The sequence below is a fragment of the Silurus aristotelis genome, assembly GCF_946808225.1.
Source record: "Silurus aristotelis genome assembly, chromosome: 14".
NCBI lineage: Eukaryota > Metazoa > Chordata > Actinopteri > Siluriformes > Siluridae > Silurus > Silurus aristotelis.
In genome coordinates this window covers 8,995,060-9,017,504 of record NC_139587.1, presented here as the reverse complement: position 1 = coordinate 9,017,504, position 22,445 = coordinate 8,995,060, and the positions used below count along the sequence as shown (strand labels likewise).

At 38.1% G+C, this 22,445-nt stretch overlaps 1 protein-coding gene and 1 long non-coding RNA gene across 3 annotated transcripts; one reads left to right on the top strand and one right to left on the bottom strand.

Moving 5' to 3' along the window:
• Positions 1-1,697: 1,697 nt before the first annotated feature.
• Positions 1,698-7,301, top strand: LOC310736742. The gene is made up of 2 exons (XR_014536646.1): positions 1,698-2,792; positions 3,136-7,301. It is a non-coding gene; the product is annotated as an uncharacterized lncRNA (long non-coding RNA).
• On the bottom strand, positions 6,628-13,667 carry rlim (ring finger protein, LIM domain interacting). 2 transcript variants are annotated; one of them, XM_083560303.1, is made up of 5 exons: positions 13,141-13,635; positions 11,932-12,131; positions 9,490-9,615; positions 8,557-9,369; positions 6,628-8,472 (listed from the first exon to the last, which is right to left on the bottom strand). In XM_083560303.1, the coding sequence occupies exons 2-5, from the start codon at positions 12,098-12,100 to the stop codon at positions 7,745-7,747; spliced, it is 1,836 nt and encodes a 611-aa protein (XP_083416429.1). In that variant the 5' UTR covers positions 12,101-12,131; positions 13,141-13,635; the 3' UTR covers positions 6,628-7,744. The 2 variants fall into 2 exon arrangements, with proteins under 2 accessions (XP_083416429.1, XP_083416428.1); XM_083560302.1 differs by having other exon boundaries at positions 6,628-9,369; positions 13,141-13,667.
• Between the last annotated feature and the right edge of the window lie 8,778 nt (positions 13,668-22,445).

Genomic DNA, 22,445 nt, shown 5'->3' with positions numbered 1-22,445 from the left:
ATAACAGCATACTGTCTCGTATACGTATACAAAACACTAATGTAAGCTAGAGACTAGAGAATTGTATGAAACGAGTTTATCCATTCCTAAATTCCCTTTTTATTATTTTTCTGTTAAGCAAAAAATGTAGTGTGTCAATTCCTTTGAACTGATGAAGAAAGGAAGGAGTGTTAAAAGTGACAAGCCTCTACAACCCTATAACCAATACATTGTGGTGAAAAATGCCTGAATATGTTTTTATTGTATGAATTATATGTTCATCAAGCAAACATTTCAATTTAATCTTGTTCTTTCGAAAGCACATCTACTGATTAATGTTCAAAAAACATTAGTACAGCATGCTATTATTAATGGTTGTTTGTGGAGTTAATTTCTGTACAATGCTGCCCCCGTGTGGTAGTTCTTACAACTAATCGAAGACACTGGAAAGGCCACTGATGCTGCAAGTGGTTTAGATCTACCTTAAATGTAACTACACTCATTTCCAAGACTAAGAGTAGAAATCCGTGTTTCTCTTTACATTCCAGCACGAGATGATACATTATTTAAGGTTCATATTATTATTAACAGACTGTAGACTGCATTGTAGACTGTAACAAGTTACACTAGAGCGGTTGTCCAAATGTTAGCTAGATGACAACAATTTTAAAGTGCGATAAAGAGATTACCTGTATAAATAATTGGAGATGTAGTCACTGCATAAACAAAAGTGTAATAAGAATACCATTTGGATAAAATATCCCTGCTCCAGAATACTTGTTACATGTATTCTGGACCAGAGATGTTTGGTTGCTGTCATCTTATAGACAGTTTGGGGGCAGGGCTTTGTGGACATGGGTGGGTATCAAAGACTCTTGATCTTTAAAAGAGTTATTATATGTCCTGGGAAGCTGGTAAAAGTAAACTGGGACTATGTGAAATATTAATATATATGTATGTATGTATGCAAAATGTTAATAAAATAAAATAAAATAAAATAAAGAATTCAGCCTTTTGAACGGAAATCATTTCCTTCACCACTATTAAATGCTAGAATCTTACTGTAAAGGTGAAATAATGCAATATTGACAATAATACCAGTTGCAAGACAGCACTTGCTCCATTCCACAGTTTCTCCAGTCCCAATTCACATAGGGCCTTGTATGGCACAGATTTTACAACCTTAATTCCAAAAAAAGTTGTGATATTGTGTAAAATTTTCAGTGCCACCCAGATGAGGATGGGTTCCCTCTTGAGTCTGGTTCCTCTCAAGGTTTCTTCCTTATGCCATCGCATGGAGTTTTTCTTTGCCACAGTTGCCACCGGCTCCTTCATCAGGGACAAACTTACACTCATAAAGAACAGCTTCATTTTTTTCACCACATTACCTGTGTAAAGCTGCTTTAAAACAATGTTCATTGTTAAATCAATTGAATTGCATTAAAATGTAAATAAAAAACATAATGCAATGATTTGCAAAATCTCATAAATCCATATTATATTCACAATAAAACAAAATGCATATCAAATATTTAAATTGAGAATATATACCATTGTAAGGAAAAAAATAAGGTCATTTTGAATTTGACGGTGTTGTCTCAAAAAGGCTGGGACGGGGTCATGTTTACCACTGTGTAGCATCATGTCTTCTGTATGTGCACATCTGGAAACTTTTCCAGTTGGAGAGGTTTTGGAGAGGATTTTTTTTTCTCATGTGTCTAATATAGGATGCTAGCTGCTCAACAGTTCTGGGTTTAATTGTATTTTTGTTTTTCGTTAGTTTTTTAGTTTTATGATGCACCAAACTGTTTTCAAATAGTGAAAGGTCTAGACTGCATGAGGCCAGATTAGCACCCGGACTCTTCTACTTCTAAGTCATGCTATTGTAACAGATGCAGTATGCAGTTAGCATTGTCTTGCTCGAATATGCAAGTCCTTCCCTGAAAAAGACATTTTCTGGATGGAAGCATTGGTTGCTCTAAAAAAAACTGTGCATACGATTCAGTATTGATGGAAAAGCAAAGGTGAAAGCTGCCCATTTCAGAGGCATTAATGCACTCTCATTCCATCAAAGATTTGGCTTTTTGAACTGAGTGCCTTTATTCTGGAGGACGTGTTTCCAAAAAAAATTCACATTTTAAATTGTCTGACCACAGAACAGTTTTCCACTTTGCCTCAGTGCAAATTTAAATGAGCTTTAGTCCAGAGAGGACTAACAAGTCTCACATTGCCTGTATTGTCTTGTCTTTTATGTTTTGTCTTGTAGAGGCCAAGCTGAATGTATAGTGTTATATCTGTACTTTGATTCACTAACAGCTGGAACCAAATTCCTTGTGTGTATCAACACACTTGACCAATAAACCTGATTCTGATTCTGATGAAGGTATTTCTGGATCATGTTCACACATGTCTTCTTCTCTGCATGATAAAAATTTAACTTGCATTTGTAGATGACATGGCAAACAGTCTTCACAATGATTTCTGGAGGTGTTAATGAGCCCATTCAGTGATTCTTATTACAAAATCATAATAAAGCCCAAAGAGGACAGGCATCCAATATTGATTTTTCCCCTTGTCCCTTGTGCACAGGTATTTCTTTGGAAAGTTTGATGGCATTGTGTACGGTAAATTATGAGAAATTCAACTGTTTTGCAATTTCATGTTGAACAATATTCTGAAATTGTTCCACAATTTGTACAGTCTTTCAGATTGGTGAAGCTCTGCCCATCTTTACTTCTGAGAGACTCTTCCTCTCTAAGATACACTATTTATACCCAATCATCTTACTGAGCTGTTGTCAATTAACCTAATTAGTTCTTTATGTGGTCTAGTGGTTAGGATGCGGCGCTCTCACCGCTGCGGCCCGGGTTCGATCCCCGGTCAGGGAACCGACCCCAGCCATTATTGTTGCACAAGCCTTAGTGCCGGTCCCAAGCCCGGATAAATGGGGAGGGTTGCGTTAGGAAGGGCATTCAGCATAAAAACATGTGCCAAATCAAACATGCGGATGATCCGCTGTGGCGACCCCTAATGGGAAAAGCCGAAAGAAAGTTTTAGTTATTTAGGTCTTTTGTTGCCCCATCCATATGTTGCAGCCATCAAAATCGAAACTTTTTTTCCTTGAAAATGGCACATTTCCTCCACTTTAACTTTTAGGTTTGCTATGTTCTATTGTGAATACAATATGGGTTTGAAATTTGCAAAACATTGATTTTTTTTTTTACATTTTACAGTGTTCCAACTTTTTTTGAAACTGGGTTTGTACAAAACACATACACTGATCAGCCATAACATTAAATCTATTGGCAGGGTGACATAAAAAAAAAAGTAATTACAGTGGCACCTGTGAGGGAGTGGGAGAACTGGTCAACCAGTGCCCGGGTCATGTCTTGTCTTTCATCTTACAGAAGACCAGACTGTGTGTCCATACTGAACATCAAAAGCACCTACAATGAGCATGTGAACATCTGAACTGGACCATGAAGAAATTTAAGTAGGTGGACTGGTCTTTTGATGAATCACATTTTCTTTTCTACCATGTGAAATGTCGATAAATTATCTCTGGGAAAACTGGGTCCTGGCATTCAGGTGGATGTTAGTTTGACACGTACAACCTACATAAACAGAGTTAAAGACCAAGTTCACCCCTTTGTGGCTAGGATATTCCCTACTGACAGTGTCTACTTTCAGGATAATTTTTGCTACACTTGAACATGACACAGACTTTTAAGTGAGCTCTTGGCCTCCACATTTTCACATCTCAATCTTATAAGGCATTTGTGAGATGTGCTGCATAAACACATCTGTGCCACAGAGGCCCCACCTCACAACTTACAGGACTAAAAGTATCTGCTGCTAATGTCTCGGTGCCAGACATCACAACACATAGAGGACTTGTGGAGTTCATGCTTCAAAGCTGTTTTTGGCAGCACAAATGAGACCTACATGATATTATACAGGTGTTTTTAATTCTTTTTCTTAAATAAGTTTGTTATGGCTGATTGGTGTATTCATTTGCTTTGATGCAAATATTTCTGCAAATGTTTGGAATCATATTTATCATGACAAAGGAAGAACTGGTCTAAAAAAGAAAAAAACTCGTGTAAAGCCAGTTATAGTACTGTTAATACTGGACACCTTCATAATCTTCATTTCAATTTTAAACACCAAAAAAAAAAAAAACTAAAAATGAGAGTTACATTTTCAAGGATTAAAAAGAACCTTAAGCGTTCAACTTTTGAGTCATATATCATTCCAGTTTGAATTAGGGCTGCAACAACAAAAAAATCGATCAAATCAATAATAATCAATAATGAAATTCATTGTCAACGAATGCCGTTATCGATTAGTTGGGCTGGTCAAGATACAGGTTAGCATGATGGCAAGATGACACAGCCACTTTGTGGAAATGGCAGACAGTACAGTAGTACTGTATGTGGAAGTTATACAAAGCGGAGATTGAATGGGATGGAAGTACCACAGTGTTGCACGAGCACGTGAAAAAAAAAACACATTGGTGTCACGGATGAAGGAACAAAAACTGTGAGCAAAAACTGTATTTCCTCATCATGTGGAAAGGGTGTAGTTTAATGCAGTACTGTTGTGTAAACTGTTTGTTTGTAACTTCGGGACAGTCGCACTGGATATGTTCTGTCGTGACTCGCGAGCATCAGGTTGATTCAATTCAAAACGATGCAAACAAACTAAATCCAAAAGCAGCAAACGAATACATTTTTAGTCACTGTCGTGGCTTATGCATTTGTACACCAATGCATTTTTTTTTTTGTTTTTTTAAATTAAGCCTGTTAGCTTGAAGCGTTTCTCCGTTCCATTCTCTTTTTATAGCGTTTGTTTGCTACATAAAACGTAGGTCTTTAATTGTGATTTATTGCGGCTTTACTACGTTCAAATGCTTATTTTCAATGTTTTTATATTTTATTTATGCATATATCATTTATTATAGAAAATGTAATCAATTATATATTCTAGATGCTTATATCTTCAGAACTGAACAAAATGTGTATTTTTTTTAAAACAATGTATTATTTTATATAGATTTCTTAAGCATTGTTGTCAACTTGCCATCTGAAAAATACAATACAAATGATAATTTACACTAACTGCTTCACCTTTTATACTCAAATGCTGGTGGTTTTTTGTTGTTTTTATTACAGAAAGAAATAAACCCAGCATGAGGGAATTTGTTCAAAGGACAGTTTTTGTTTTTTTAAATGGCTGAATTAAAGATAGTTAAACTCAATGTGTGGTTTTTGCAATTTTAAGTACACTTAATATTATATATATATATAAATACCCTGAATTAGGGTTTGATATACTTCTAATAAACTATTAAACTAATAATAAACTTTACAAGCAAAACTTTTATCCAATTAACCGAAGAAGAAAAATCGTCCGATTAATCAATTAACAAAACGATCGTTAGTTGCAGCCCTAATTTAAATACAATGGAAGAGACTGTTTGCATTTCATTTGCTGTTATAAGGTCCATATGGTCAATTTTTCTAAAAAACACAAATGAAAATATCTAATTGGATAAATAAATACAAACACATGAGGTCCATTGTAATATGCACAGGTTCTGATATGGTTTACTCAAAAAGTTAAACATTAAGTGACCGACTTTAAGTCACCAAAATGCAGGTTTTACAAACACAATCCATAGCTTACATTCTCTTTTTAAACCAATGAATAAAAAAGCCTTCAAGTGAAGCTCATCCTTAACTACCCAAGCTTATTTAATAATAATAAAAAATAGGATAGTGCAGTTAGTTTGTTATGATTCACATTCTATATAAATAATTAGGCTTTTGTGGTTTCACACTGTATATTTTACACACACACATACAACATGGCTTGAAGGAACCCATATATACACTAGTTGCAGCAGAATATCAGCTTCTGGGGAGAACATCCAAAAATCAACTTAATGAAAAGAAGGGCCAATATTAAACCAAGATCCTCACAAAACAAATTTAGGAACATCTATTAAAAGTTTAAAGCCTGCGTTTTCCTTCTTGAATTCAGATGCACACCTACGCACACTTTCCTGGAGTTCAGAAGCTCATATAGTGACTCATTCAGGTTAATAATAGAGCGAACTGAACATAAGGTGAGAGAACACACAAAAATACTGACAATGTGCAGAACTAGAATTCATTTCATTAAAAAAGTCCAAGGGGTCCCACATTAAAATGTATTAAATGTCACCATCACAGTCTCAGAACGCGCCCAAAGTAGGAAGCACTATGGGTTCAATTAGCACAACACACTGCTATGGGGTGATTTTTTGTTGGGTTTTTTTATGTAATAAGTTTGTCAGCATAATTGAAGATTGAAACTTAGTGGGTTAGCCATACAAACGACCAACAAAATATTTCAACTGAAGGCCTATACATACTAAAAAAAAAACTCCACCCTCTTGACTATAATGTAACTTGTATTTATAAAACATTCTGAACTATAGTTAAACTGCATTAAGGGAGGCTGCATGCCAAAAGTGCAACAAAAAAAAAAATAATAATAATAATAATAATAATTCATAATTGTGAATTCCTGCTGTGACCAGGCAGAGAGAATACATGGGATAATAAGCTCCACTTCAGAAGGATTAAGACAACTTTATGCTTGTTTTTTTTTTTATCCATCTTTACTTATTCTTCTGTACTTTTCAACCAGAACCTTTATTTACCAAATACATTAAAAACATACTATTGTATAATATGAAGAAATAACCTTCAGTGTTTCAGTTCGGCACAACAGAGTAGTGCTATTGCAATATACAGAAGACAGAAAGTGTTTCTATGAGATAACTCGTCAAATTAAACTCACAGTCTGTATCATGTTTATACAGATCAAATCCTTTGTTTATAAATATTGCACTAGCAATTGTGATATGTAGGCAAGTCTTTTACCTTGTTCTGAAATATGAAATGATATGAGTCAGTATCCTAAACGACCTATTTTAAGATGAAAAGCCTCGGGAGTAAATATGACATTATTATAGGGCTTGAAACTCGCATCTAAACAATTTTTTATTTTTTTTACATAATACCCAGGAAAGCATTTTCTACAAAAACCAGTAAAAGATATTCCAGAAACAGATTAAATTAAGGCTAAAAATGCTTTTTTAAGAACTCCCAGTGACAATATATTAGACTAAGCATAATTGATGCTTGAGGAAACAATCCTTAGTTGAAGTAAAGGTTCTTGTTGGCCAAACTGAAAACTCACTTATAGATCATTTAATAGCATTAAATCTTTTTACACTTATATTTAATAAAAAATAATAAAAAAAAAAAAAACGTATTTCGCTGAGAACCTAAAATGGTGTCCAAACTGTAATTACACTGGATCGAAACAATTCTTTAGATAATCCAAAAGCAATACATTGTACATAAATATATCTTTCGACTATCAGTTTGCCTGATTTCCATCTAATCAAATTGTACCAAGTCTAACATATAAGCACAAATGATTAGTTCTTAATTCTTAAATCACAAGGTTGCAAGGGAATCAAACATATTTTGGATAAAGAATATTTACTATTTCACTGAAACCTTCAGGCAGTAAAAGTCTGGATTCGAGCAGAAGTGAAGTGTCTCTGTAAATGTATTCTACACATCTTGTCAAATTGATGCTTTAATATAGTTAGGGTTTTCGTGTCTACAAGACACCATTCGTTACAAGGTACCGAATATTATAGTAAGGCGAAAGAATAAAGAATAGTATGAAGAATTATAAGTGTCTAGACAACACTCTCTCTGTTGGCAGTAACAAGAACTGCCCTGCGGCAGATGGGGCAAGTTGAATTCTCCGAAAGCCAACGGTCTATACAATGCACGTGGTACTCGTGTGAGCAGGGAAGTTTACGAAGCTTGTTGCCTTCAGCATACTCTGTAATGCAGACACTACAGGTCTTGAGTGCATCATTCTCACCAAAATTGCGCATAGAAAGGTTATCAATTTGCTCTTTGGTGAGGCCCCTGGGCTGATCATCATCTTCATCGTTGAGCAAGAAGAAATGTGCAAGTCGCAGAAAGGGCAAAGAACCAGACTCCTCTAGGCTGATAGGAGCACGTTGCCTTGCCCTGCTCTCTCTTAGACTCGCACCAGTTTCCTCCCTCTCTTCAGTCTGTGCTTCTAAACCACTCTGATTTGAGCCTCCTGCCCCAGGTGATGGCTCAGTTACAGTAGATGGACTTCCAGCATCTGGATTTCCCAGAGCATCAGCGAGATCTGCCGCAGGATTGGAGCCACGGCTTGAGTCTGTGGAGTCTGAATCAGAGTCCATAAAGTAGCTGAGTTCACCAAAACCAGTCATTATCTGCCGGATCATGGACTGCAGAGCCATGGATGTGGCTTCACCAAGCCCGGCATCTGAGATCCTCCTGATGGGAATACGGATAGTGCTGACATACGTCCTCACACCAGCCCGCTCCGACCGTGAAAAGGTCCTTCGAAAGCCTCCACGCTCTGTTTCATACAAGAATGTGTTGTTGGAGGTCTGTGATCGTGAGCGGGTACGGTTAGCAATGCTGTCTCTCTCTCTGTACTCACCTGGTCTCACCCGACGAACCTGCAAGTCCAGCATTATTGTTGGGGGACGTCGTCCAGAAGCACCCGCTTCACCTGAAGGTGTTTCGTTTTCCTGATGGGGCTGAGGTGCTGGTTGGGGCTCCGTAGATGCTATAGTTTCCTCGCTTTCTAACTGTATATTCTGCCGAGAAAGAACATGTAGTCGTGTCCTGGAGCTGCCATCTTCATGAACTTCTGGGACAGGATCTGGACTTCGAGCGGGTAGTCCATGGCGAGACTGCGGAAGCCCATCTAACTGGTCCAGGCTGACAGCTAAATGACTCCTAGCTGTTCGTGCCCTGGTTCTGCGCTGTTCTGGGCTTGGGCTACGAGCTCTAATCTGGCCTCTACTTGGGCGCTCTACTTGAGGAGGATTTAGAGAAGGTGGGGGTTGCTGATTTTGTGGGCTTGCCGGCCGAGTTACAGCTGGGATATTAGGTGCAGGAAGCTCGGGTTCAACTATAACAGCCATCTCTTCTACCACAGGCTCTTCAACCACCTCTGCCGCCTCCATGGGTGCCTCAGGTTCATCTACAGAGTCTTCAGCACGGCTTTGGTCTGTGTCTAGCCGATCAGCGTCAGTCTGTGTCTGCTGCTCGGCTAGGTTGCGATTGATGTTAATCTCCAAGCTGAAGCGGAAGTCTCCACTGCTTGGATTGGTTCGGCTCACTGCCCGCCACGACTGGTTTCCCCGGTGCCCGCTTCTTGTGGTGTTTCCAGTTTGACGCACAGTGTTGAGCCAGTCAAGAAGTGTGTCGCCATTAGATGCATCTTCGGTACCCTCAGTCTCAGAAACTGGGAATAAAAAAAAAATAAACTGTTTAGGTACATGTTGTGATCAAATTCTCTAAAACAAGCTCACACTGTGTGATTGCTATATCATGTATTTGTGAATTAGAGGACAAACAGACATACCTCTGGGCTCTCCCCTACTGACTTCAGGACTGTTGGTACTGCTGCTGCTACTATGTGGCTGCTGCTGTTCAGAACCATCCCTAATTTGATGAAGGCGGTTCAACAACTCTTCCTCTGTAATTTCACCTAATAATAATAATAAAAAAAAAAAAATACATTCATGGTTAAAATATTGATCAATCTTTATATCTTTAAGGTCCGTCTGTGATTTAGAACCACATGTATACGTGTATGAGTGTTGGGAGAATGGGTAAGAGGGATGCCAAGGGCTTTCAGCATCACTTTATTCAGCGACTTCAGGCAAGTACAAAGACTACTGAAAGCAAGTAGCGAAATTAATATACATTACCAGAAATATTAATTCTTTATTTAGAAATTATAGACATGTAATGACATCAATAAGTAGCTAAGCGCTGTATAAGAATTTGTAAAATGCTGCATATCCGACTTTTAGTCTTTAGATTATCACTAGTCCAACAACTTGGCTATATTAACTAGAGGGGGAGGGGGGGGGGGGGGGGGGGACAGTACATGAGAACTGTGAAATTATACAGTTAAAGAAAGTCCAAGCTAAATTATAATAATAATGAAAAAGAATGAATTAGATTGTCTGGTGGTAGACTGGCAAAATAACAGACAATAGTATTGTCCATTTCAGGATGCGACTAGCTTTAGTTTCTACTTCAGTTTTTTTCCAGCAAATTAAACGACCATAGACAATTAAAGGGGGAATTTATAACCAATTGCTTTGGTGCAAACTCCACTCAAAACCCACAATACCCTAATATGGTAAATATGTCTGTTTTATAAACTTTATGTTTAGACAAATGCAAACCAGATTTCCTTGATTTGGTTTCCTCTACGGCAGGGCAATATTCATCTGTTAGTCTCTGAATGCAAAGTGCCAAAACATTTTTCATGACCAAGGACTAGTCAAATTGAATGAAATCATGCATGTACCTGAACCGCAGAGACACAGTTTACAAAAGAAAGAAAAAAAAAAAAAAGAAAAAAGCACCAGAAAGCTAATATGTAAAATTACTCAACTGTCATCTTTTAATGAGAAGGAACAACTGCATCTAACAAATATTCAACACTATGTAATGAATGTTATATTCCTAATAACAGACAAAAATGAAGTAAATCATGGATGCATGAAATGCTTTGCTAAAAACTTGAGGGACAAACTATGCATAAAATGGTTCCAAATCAAAATCTTAATTAAAAGGGGCGAGATCATACCTGGCCCTTCAGATTAATTTGTGCCAAGATTCACAATCTTCATTTCTTTCGGCTTCTCCCATTAGGGGTCGCAACAGCGGATCATCCGCATGTTTGATTTGGCACGTTTTTACGCTGGATGCCCTTCCTAACGCAACCCTCCCCATTTATCTGGGCTTGGGACCGGCACTAAGGCTTGTGCAACAATAATGGCCGGGGTCGGTTCCCTGACCGGGGATCGAACCCGGGCAGCAGCGTTGAGAGCGCCGCATCCTAACCACTAGACCACCAGGGAACCTGTGCCAAGATTCACAATGGCTCTGTATAGTGCTTTCCATTTTGACCAAGAAGCATAGGCAAAACATAAGGACCAAAGCTGTTAGATCTGTCAAGACAAAGTCGAATATGCAGAATATCACAGTGTTTCCGTAACGTAAGTGGACGATGTGTTTGGTTTAAAAAAAAAAAAAAAAAAAACTTGTGAACCAGGAACAGGACATTACTGAAAACCACCAGACTTACCAGGACAAGAATTGTCCATTCAATGCCATCTCCTGGCAGGGGTCTTGGCTAAAGGATGCTCCAAAATAACATTCCTTTCCACTATCCTGGGACAGAAATGAATTGGACATCTTCAGAGGGTCGTAAAATTGTGTGGTTTTGTTTTAAGCAATTAAAACACACTTTTAACCTAACCACACAATTATAACTCGGTTGCTTCTGCTATGGTTTTCAATAGCTTTCCAGAACTTTTCCAGAAGAGAAAAATACTACACGTAAACCTAATATCGTCCCACCCCCGAGAAAAAAAATTACAAGTATTAAATCTGCACACATAACTGCAAATCCAAAATCCACAATGACAAACACTCATCCTTAATTTGTGTGTTACCAGGATTTAGAGTGTGGGAGGTAAGTACATACAATGTACCCAAAGTTTTTACTCTTGTACGTTGTTCTGGACAAGGGCGTCTGCTAAATGCCATAAATGTAAATGGCATTAAGTATTGATCATACCCCACTTTAAACAATTTAAGGTAACCCCCTACTGAAGAAATGAGAAAAGTACTATATGAAAGGTCTGTAGCGATACCAAGCAACAATGGATAAAGCGTGTAGAGAATCACTTGACTTTTAAGAGTCCCCACAAACAGAAAGAAGCAGTAACATACAAAAAAACAACAGTAATAAGCAAACAACAAAGAAAAACAGCACAGTTACCTGGTGTGCCAAAAAGATTGTTGTCTCTCATCATCCTGTAGTCCTCCTCACTCAGATTATTAACAAACTGGTAGAAAGCCTCTTCTCGGTTGAGGCGATCCTGCTGTTGCCTGCGTTGCGAATCGGCCTGTTCGTTACTGCCTTGATCTGAATTGTCTGAACCCTCCATTGCAGACCCAGGAGGAAGAAGTCAGCACCACCTGGTGAGACAAATCAGCAAACGTGTTCAACACAAGGACAAAATAAAGAGTTATAAACAAAGCATTTGAAGCTCAATACATGTTCAGCTGTAGCAAGGACACAGAGGATACCGTTCTTTCACGCATGTGTTGAAATAAAATGACTGGATCTGGATAATACTGGATACTGCTCTTAGATGAGTACAAATGACTCAAGGTCAAGAAGCAGCTGGTACGATTGATCTAACAGAACAAACCTGTCTGTCTTTCAGACATTACAATCATACTAATGACATTTTATGCATCCACATCAGATTATGGAACTCAAATCAAAAGCAACTCTACCACTCAATCTTAAAAATGGTGTAATAATAATAATAATAATAATACTATGATAATAATAAGTGTTACAATATGCTGGTCTACCAGTCTGGCCAGCTCAGCCTGTGTGTTAGCAGCTTCTGGCTGTTATGAAGCCTATCCAATCATTTCTAACCGGTTAACACGTTTCTCTCGAACTGGCCTTAAAAATGGACCCTGACAGAAAAAATGGAAACAAAATGGCACCATGAAAGGAGACCAACACGACAACTAACCGAGACTAGATCACCCTCAACCAGGCAACACATCCTGAACTACACCGTCCACCAAAACCGATGATCCAATTAAAGCAGCAGTCTGGCTAAACAGCTAGCGATCAGTCTTTTTTACGTCATAAACCAAAATTTAACAACGAACAGGAGGATCTTGGTATTTAACACGATCATATCCATAACTATGGTGAAAATGTTTAGTCGTTTATATCACCAGCGACAGCACGTATTCGTATTTATCGGTGGAAAAAATGTTCCATTGTTATTAGCGTCACCTAATAAGTCATGTCAATGATAACCAATAGGCTAATAAAATAGCTAGCCTAGTTTGCACACAAATAAAAAGTGAAAGACAAACAAATACACAATGGTACTACTGTCAGTAAATTTAAAACTGGCTAATTGTCAATGTTGCTTGAAGACCAAATGATTCTTACCTTTGTTTGCCCAACCAAATCTCGTTTCCTTTGGAATTGGCTACCTGCTAGTTAGCTACTCAGAGGCCTTCTCACTTCCGACAGGTTTATAGCCTGGAAAACGAAAAGGATCCCCTCAAAATCCGCAAATGTTTTACTGATTAGAGTTTTAAAGACATCGTTTCAGACGCTGGCTACGTAGACCACTAACGAAGGAGAATATGGGCAGATGTGATGACCCTGGCCTCAAACTGCGTATTTAGCCAACGAGTCAGTTAGCGTAGTTAGCCGAACACGAGCTACACCTCACAGGTCGGTAGAAAAAAAAAAAAACTAACCACTGAAATAAAACCTTTTTAAATCCGTTACTACGATAATAACCCGTAAGCCACTGTGTCTAAACGTGTATTTCAACAAACAGTGATATTTTCCGGCATTAGGAATCTATTTTCTCGAACATCAGACCATCCGTTATCTTCACACTTATTTCCGTTTCCGGTTTGAGGGACTGATGGGAAATCTTATGAAATACAGGACTCGGAGAAAGCGAATGTGACGTGATTTTTTGCATCTAGAAGAGAGGGGTCCAAAGTTTTTTTTCCTATAAAGGGCGTAAAATCTAACTTAAATATCAGATATGGGACAAACAAATAAATGTTGAATTATACTAAATCATATGACATTATATTAAAGTTAAAGCTGCCCATAGTTTCCATAATTTCTGATTTCATAATATTTAGGAAATAATGACTGTAATTATCTGGAAAGTAAAAAAAAATACAACAAAAACACCTCTATTAATTAATCCAGTTTAACTTTTACATTTTTCTAGTTTAATTAAACGTATAAATAGTACACCATAAAAATAGAAACAATCCCATTTATAGTACAATTGCAATCAATGCCCAGTGCAGCGATCAGGCTATAAGGTAGACAGACATTTGCTTGTAATATCAGTGACCTCTAATGAGAGACATTAAGCAGCTCCTTTAAAAAAAAAAATATTTGTACAAATTGGACTGATTACAATTCAATAATATTCTCTACATTTCACCTTAATTTACATTTCTGCAGCTTAAAAATAAAACAAAATATTATATTAAGTACTAAATTATAAATAAAGATTTCAATTAGTGGCTTTTTATTAATATTATTCTCATATGAAGCATTGCAGGCCAAATCAAAAGTGGGCTCTAGTTTGGGCATCTCTGATATAGAGGTACTCAGTGTTAACCATTTATAATGTAACCTGCCAACCAAAATAATACCAAAATGGTGACCAAAATATGAGCTGAAATTCAGTAAATAAACCTTTTTTTTTTTCCATTATTATAATACTAACATTATTATTTCATTACTTGGGCTTAGGTTTATTGCCATCTCTAATTTCTTCTTTCAGCTTCTCCCAATAGGGGTCGCCACAACGGATCATCCTTCTTCATACCCCCCTGTTCTGTACACCTGCCTCTTTCACCCCAACCACCTGCATGTCTTCCCTCACCACATCCATAAACCTTCTCTTTGGCCTTCCTCTTTTCCTCCCTCTTGGTGGCTCCATCCTCAGCATTCCCCTACCGATATACCCATGTCCCTCCTCTGCACATGCTCTGCTACCTCCAGCTCCCCCTCCTGTCTTTTAGTCAAAAAGCTCTAAACCATACAACATCACAGGTCTCACCACAGTCCTATAAACTTTCTCTTTTACTCTCGCAGATACTCTTCTATCACAAATCACTTCTGCCACTCTTCTCCACCCACTCCACCCTGCCTGCACTCTTTTCTTCACTTCTCCAGCACACTCTCCATTACTTTACACTTTTGATCCCAGGTACCTGAACTCCTCCACCTTCTCCACCTCTTCTCCCTGTAACTTCACCACTCCACTGCTCTCCCTCTCATTCACACACATGTACTCTGTCTTACTCCTACTGACTTTTATTTCTCTTCTCTCCAGCGCATATCTCCACCTCTCCAGGCTCTTCTCAACTTGCTCCCTACTCTCACCACAAATAACAATATCATCCGCAAACATCATTGTCCACGAAGACTCCTGTCTGACCTCGTCTGTCAACCTGTATATCACCACTGCAAACAAGAAAGGGTTTAGAGCCGATCCTTGATGCAACCCAACCTCCACCTTAAACCAGTCTGTTGTTCCTACTGCACACTTCACTGCTGTCACACTGTCCTCATACATGTCCTGCACCACCCTCAAATACTTCTCTGACACACCTGACTTCCTCATACAATACCTCAACTCCTCTCTCGGCACCCTGTCGTACGCTTTCTCAAAATCCACAAACACACAATGCAACTCCTTCTGACCTTCTCTATACTTCTCCATCAACATTCTCAAAGCAAATAATGCACCTGTGGTGCTCTACCTCGGTATGAAACCATACTGCTGCTTACAAATGATCAACTTTATTGCTCTAACTTGCAGCACATCCATCCTAGCTCGGTCCCTCTGCCTGGCCAATCAGTACAAATCCTTTTCTCCTTCCTTTTTGTCCAACTTCTCATACAGCTCCTCATATGCCTTTCGCCACATCCCTCTTTACCTGCTGCCGCATCTCCTTGTACTCCTGTCTACTTTTCTCATAACTCTGTCGATCCCAGTTCTGTTTTGCCAACCTCTTTTTCCTTATGCTTTCCTGCACTTCCTCATTCCACCACCACATTTCTTTGTCCAGATGTCACACCAAGTACCTTTCTAGCTGTCTTCCTTATCACTTCTGCAGTAGTTGCCCAATCATCCAGCACCTCTTCACCACCACCGAGCCCCTGTCTGACCTCTTCCCTAAATCTCATACTACAGTTTTCCTCCTTTAGTGTTCACTATCTTATTCTTCTTTCAGGCCTCACTTTCCTCCTCTTCTTCTTCAGCTCTAAAACCATCCTACAGACCACCATCCAATGCTGTCTAACCGGATTCTGTTTGTTGACTTTAGTTCAGCTTTTAATACAATAATTCCAGGAATTCTCCAGTCCAAACTCCTAAACCTCACTATACACCCTGCCACCTGTCAATGGATCACCAGCTTCCTGACAGGCAGAAAACAACAGGTGAGACAGGTAACTCTCTAATCATACCTGACACACAATACTGTCATTTGCACTACCATGCACTCTCACACTTTATGTACATTACTGATCTGTATCCCTATTTAATACCCACACTGTCTATACTGTCTCACATTGTCTGTATTGTCTTGTATAGTCTGTTTTTGTCTTGTCTTGTCTGTTTTGTCATGTATAGGTTTTATTTATGGCTGTACTTTTGAGAGTCACTAACAGCTGGAACCAAATTCCTTGTGTGTGTCAACACACTTGGCCAATAAACCTGATTCTGATTCTGATTCTGATTCTGAACCCAATCACCAATCGTTCATTCCTAGGTATACCTTCTACCAGTTCATCTAACTCACTCCAAAATTTTTCCTTCTCCTCCATCTCACAGCTGACTTGTGCAGCATAGGCACTGATAACATTTAGCATCACCCCTTCAACTTCCAGCTTCATGTTTATTACCCTATCAGAAACTCTCTCCACCTCCACTACACTCTTACTGTACTCTTTCTTCAGAATCACCCCTACACTATTTCTCTTTCCATTCACACCAGGAAAGAACAGTTTAAACCCCCCTTCAATGCTCCTGGTCTTACTCCCTTTCCCCTTGGTCTCCTGAACACACAACATATCTACCTTTCTCCACTCCATCATATCAGCTATCTCTCTCTTTACCAGTCATAGTATCAACATTTAATGTACCAACCCTTATCTCCACTCTCCTACACTTCTCTATTTTCTGCTGTCTCTGTAGACGTCTTCCTCTCCTTCTTCTCCTTTGGCCAACAGTAGCGGTCATTGGTAACCTGGGTCTAGACCGATCTAGTATGAGATTCTGATTCCTGATCCGCATATTTGATTTGGCACATGTTTTACGCTGGATGCCCTTCCTAACGCAACCCTCCCCATTTATCTGGGCTTGGGACCGGCACTAAGAGTGCACTAGCTTGTGCAACCCTAATGGCTGGGTTCTCACCATACTACTGAATATTTCAATAATTAATAACTACTTGTAATACACACATAATACAACTTGTAAACAAGTCTTTTGTCATGCAACCAAACACCCTAGATGGGCATTAGTAATGTAAATGAATATGTATTAATTTCTCAGAATACATAATTGCTAAATTATCAATGGTTTGAGTAAATTTATGCATAAATTATTTTGTCGGTAATTCAAATCTGGGGACTGGGAAGGCCACTGGGATGGCCCTACAGTTATATAAATAAGTAGGTTTAAATGTGTTTCTAATAAAGTGCTTTAGACTGTGTGTACACATGCAGCAGATTGTTGACAGTAGATTACGCCATACCAGATCAGACACTTACAGTATCAGTCATGAATAGTTTTGCACTCAAGTCTCCATAAGTAAACAGTTGATAACCTAAACAACTATTAAAATATAATTAATAACTACTGGGAGTGTTTCCTTCCCGGTATCGCTGCTGGCTCACTCATTGGAAAAAACTTATAGGGAATAATTTCTTCTCTTTTTCTTCTTCTTTCGTTTTCTCCCATTAGTGGTTGCCTCAGCGGATCATCCGTCTCCATACCCCCCTGTCCTCTACATCTGCCTCTTTTAACCCAACTACCTGCATGTTTTTCCTCACCACATCCATAAACCTCTTTCTTGGCCTTTCTCTTTTCCTCTTACCTGGCGGCTCCATCCTCAGCATTCTCCTACCGATATACTCCTCTGCATATGGAATAATTTATGGAATAAAATGTATATTCTTAATATGTTTACGTCTGTAAAGCCGCTTTGTAACAATGCCCATTGTTGAAGTGCTATTCAGATTAAATTAAACTGAACTGAATTCAATTGAACTTATCTGTCTTTAAAATGACACCATGAAATGCAAGCACTGGCAAAATTAATTTAGATATTTGAATTAGCCAACTGAATGAAGTGTTACATTGCATTAAAAGAAAGTGAAAGATGAAGAAGAGCCAATTCATAAGGCAACTTTGGCTCTTAGAAGAAAAAAATGAATCATACTGGACTCAAAATTCCTTCCTTCTTCCTGGCAGCTCCATCCTCAGCATTCTCCTACCGATATACCCCATGTCCCTCATGTCCAAACTTTAAACATTAAACTACTGACTTTAATGATCAGCTTCTGACAGGCCTTTAGTTCTTCTGTTAGTTCTTTGGGTGTTTTTTTCCTTTTATGATGTTAAACAAATGCTCCGTCATATTCAGCTTAGGTGATTGTCATAACCATTGCAGAACATTCTCTGTGTTCTCTCTCTGTCTGAATTGGTATAGGAGTATTCTTTGGGTCTTTTATCTACATTATTAAGTACCATCCAAAAAGCTTTTACACATATGCTGATAATAGCAGATAATATAGCACTACTGTACACTCAACATTCTTTTATTTTTATTTTTATAAAAATTCTAATGTTTTGTTTCATAAGCAGTTGATTTCCGTCTGCATTTTGAGTTCCCCTTTCATCATTGTGGTACAATCTGGGCTTTCTTTCATCTTTGTCAACATTCACAGTATGTTGTTCCAGGACATTTTTCAGACCCTTTGTCAAATTTTAATCATGTCTTCTGGTGTTTAAGGCTTAGACATGGATTCACTGTTATGGTAAACTGTACTCTAATGAAGTCCTTTCTTGATTGTTGACTTTGACACAGATTTACCTATCTCCTGCTGGATGTACTTGATCTGGTCAACTGTTGTATAGGGGTTTTTCTTTAACAGACAAGAAATTCTTCTGTTATCTACTGCAGTTGTTCTGTGGGTTTCCAGGCCTTTAATTGTTCTTAAGTTCACTGATGCCTTCTTTCCTTTCAAAATGTATAAATAGTTCATTTGACCATGCCTAATGTATTTGCTATCTCTTAAACTGCTTATACAAACCCGATTCCAAAAAAGTTGGGACACTGTACAAATTGTGAATAAAAAAGTAATGCAATAATTTACAAATCTCATAAACATATTTTATTCACAATAGAATATATAAAACATATCAAATGTTGAAAGTGAGACATTTTGAAATGTCATGCCAAATATTGGCTTATTTTGGATTTCATGAGAGCTACACATTTAAAAAAAGTTGGGACAGGTAACAATAAGAGGACGGAAAAGTTAAATGTACATATAAGGAACAGCTGGAGGACCCTTTTGCAACTTATTAGGTCAATTGGCAACATGATTGGGTATAAAAAGAGCCTCTCAGCGCAGCAGTGTCTCTCAAAAGTCAAGATGAGCAGAGGATCACCAATTCCCCCAATGCTGTGGCGAAAAATAGTAGAGCAATATCAGAAAGGAGTTTCTCAGAGAAAAATTGCAAAGAGATTGAAGTTATCATCATCTACAGTACATAATATCATCCAAAGATTCAGAGAATCTGGAACAATCTGTGCGTAAGGATCAAGGCTGGAAAACCATACTGGATGCTCGTGATCTTCGGGCCCTTAGACGGCACTGCATCACATACAGGAATGCTACTGTAATGGAAATCACAACATGGGCTCAGGAATACTTCCAGAAAACGTTGTCGGTGAACACAATCCACCGTGCCATTCACTGTTGCTGGTTAAAACTCTTTAGGTCAAAAAAGAAGCCATATCTTAACGTGATCCAAAAGCGCAAGCGTTTTCTCTGGGCCAAGGCTCATTTAAAATGGACTGTGGCAAAGTGGAAAACTGTTCTGTGGTCAGACGTATCAATATTTGAAGTTCTTCTTGGAAAACTGGGATGCCATGTCATCTAGACTAAAGAGGATAAGGACAACCCAAGTTTTTATCAGCGCTCAGTTCAGAATCCTTCATCTCTGATGGTATGGGGTTGCATGAGTGCGTGTGGAATTGGCAACTTATATATCTGGAAAGGCACCATCAATGCTGAAAGGTATACCCAAGTTCTAGAACAACATATGCTCCCATCCAGACGTAGTCTCTTTCAGGAAAGACCTTGCATTTTCCAAAATCACAATGCCAGACCACATACTATTCATTTTATTTGTATAGCGCTTTTAACAATGAACATTGTCTCAAAACATACTTCATCAATTACAACATCATGGCTGCGTAGAAGAAGGATCCTGGAGTACTGAAATGGCCAGCCTGCAGTCCAGATCTTTCCCCCATAGAAAACATTTGACGCATCATAAAGAGGAAGATGCGACAAAGAAGACCTACAGTTGAGCAACTAGAAGCCTGTATTAGACAAGAATGGGACAACATTCCTATTTCTAAACTTAAGCAACCTGTCTCCTAAGTCCCCAGATGTTTGCAGACTGTTATAAAAAGAAGAGGGGATGCCACACAGTGGTAAACATGGCCTTGTCCCAACTTTTTTGAGATGTGTTGATGCCATGAAATTTTAAATCAACTTATTTTTCCCTTAAAATGATAATTTTTTTCAGTGTAAACATTTGAAATGTCATCTATGTTGTATTGTGAATAAAATATTTAAATTTGAAACTTTCACATCATTGCATTCTGTTTTTATTCACAATTTGTACAGTGTCCCAACTTTTTTGGAATCGGGTTTGTAAATTGATTTTATATGCAATGGCATATGTTAAAGCTTTCCAACATGTCCAGTGAATTGGCTGACACATAAAACAATTATATATTATCAGTTCCATGTGAGATATACTTTTACATAATCACCTAAGTACAACAGAAATATTTTTTTGTCCTCTGTGTACCTGTCACACAATTTTCTTAATTCACACCTAATTTTTCAGCTGTTGGTACACGGCTAAATATTTTTCTTGCTGTAGAAGTGAGTCAAACTTTCACGTCTACCTATATGCGCTCACTTTTACCAATTAGTTGTAAATTTATGTTTTTTTAATAAACTGTGTTGGCAACACACTTTATATTATGAGTGATTAATATAGTTAAGCAATTTAACACACACATTACACATTACTTTAATAAAAGACTGATAAATGAGGTCCATTCAGATTACATGGAACCATTTTATGCACTTTTATACAGACATTGGTTACACCTAATTATTTATGTAATAGATACTATATTTATATCAAATATTGTTTAGTACACTGTATTTTGCTGCTGTTGATTATCTACTGCAACTGATTTAAATGTAAGATATAGAGAGTACTTCCCGTGGGCTCACCACCTGCAGGAGGGACCGTAAGGGACGGTGCTGTGAGGATTGGGCAGCAGTCGAAGGCAGGGGCCTGCTTAGACTGCTGCCCCCGCGACCCGAATTACGGATAAGCGGGAGAAAATGAATGAATGAATATATAGAGTACTTCTTGTATAATATCTTTAGCAAAATTAACTGCTCTCAGAAGGTTTTTTTTTTATGCTTACACATCTTTTACCAGGCAGTGAGCTGTAAATATGCTCTTGTTGCTAGTGGCAAAGTATTGATATTGGTTATTGTAGCTACATAAAACCTTTTTCTTCACAGAAACATTGAGTTAATGCTTTCTCTGATGTCTTTTTCATCCAAAAAGCTTTCACGGTGAGAATGTAACCTGTACCTTTGAACCTCTTTTATACAGTCACAGACATTTGAACATTTATTTAATTCAGCAACTGTGAGTTTGCAGGTACACAGGTTTTCTGTTATTTTCCTTAGTAAAAGAAACATAAAAATTCTCCTATACTGCCTGGCAAAAAAAGTCACACACACTAATATTTCCTTGGATGCATTTGCCATGCCATTGTTTTGATAAGCTTATGCAATGTCATTAAATGTATATCTTTCCAGAACGGCATTAATTTTTTTTATTATCTTGTACTGATGATGGGAAAGTCAGGCCACTGTATAAAGCAAATATTCTAAGTAAAGTTAAGGTCTGGATTCTGTGGTGATTAATCCATGTGTGAAAATAATGTCTCATGGTGTCATGCTATCACAAATGAAGCTTGTTGAATCCTGGCACTTTATCATGGATAATGCCTGTGCATATTTTATGCACTTTTGCTGAAACCAGACCTGACCAACTAAAGCAACCCCAGATCATAACACTGCCCCACAGTCCTGTACACTGATTGTATAGTAAGCATTAGACATGATGGGTTAATCTGCCTCTCATCTTACCCTGTTGTGTCCATCACTCTTGAACACATAAATTTAGACTCATAAACCCACATGAACTTTTTCCTTTGCTCCAGAGTAAATTTTTTATGCTCTCTAGCAAATGAAAGCCTTTTTTCAATTAGCCTTACTGATAAGTAGTTTTCTTAAGGCTACACAGGTCTAGGCTACCATTGCCTCGAGTTCTCTTTGCACTGCGCATGTGGAAATGC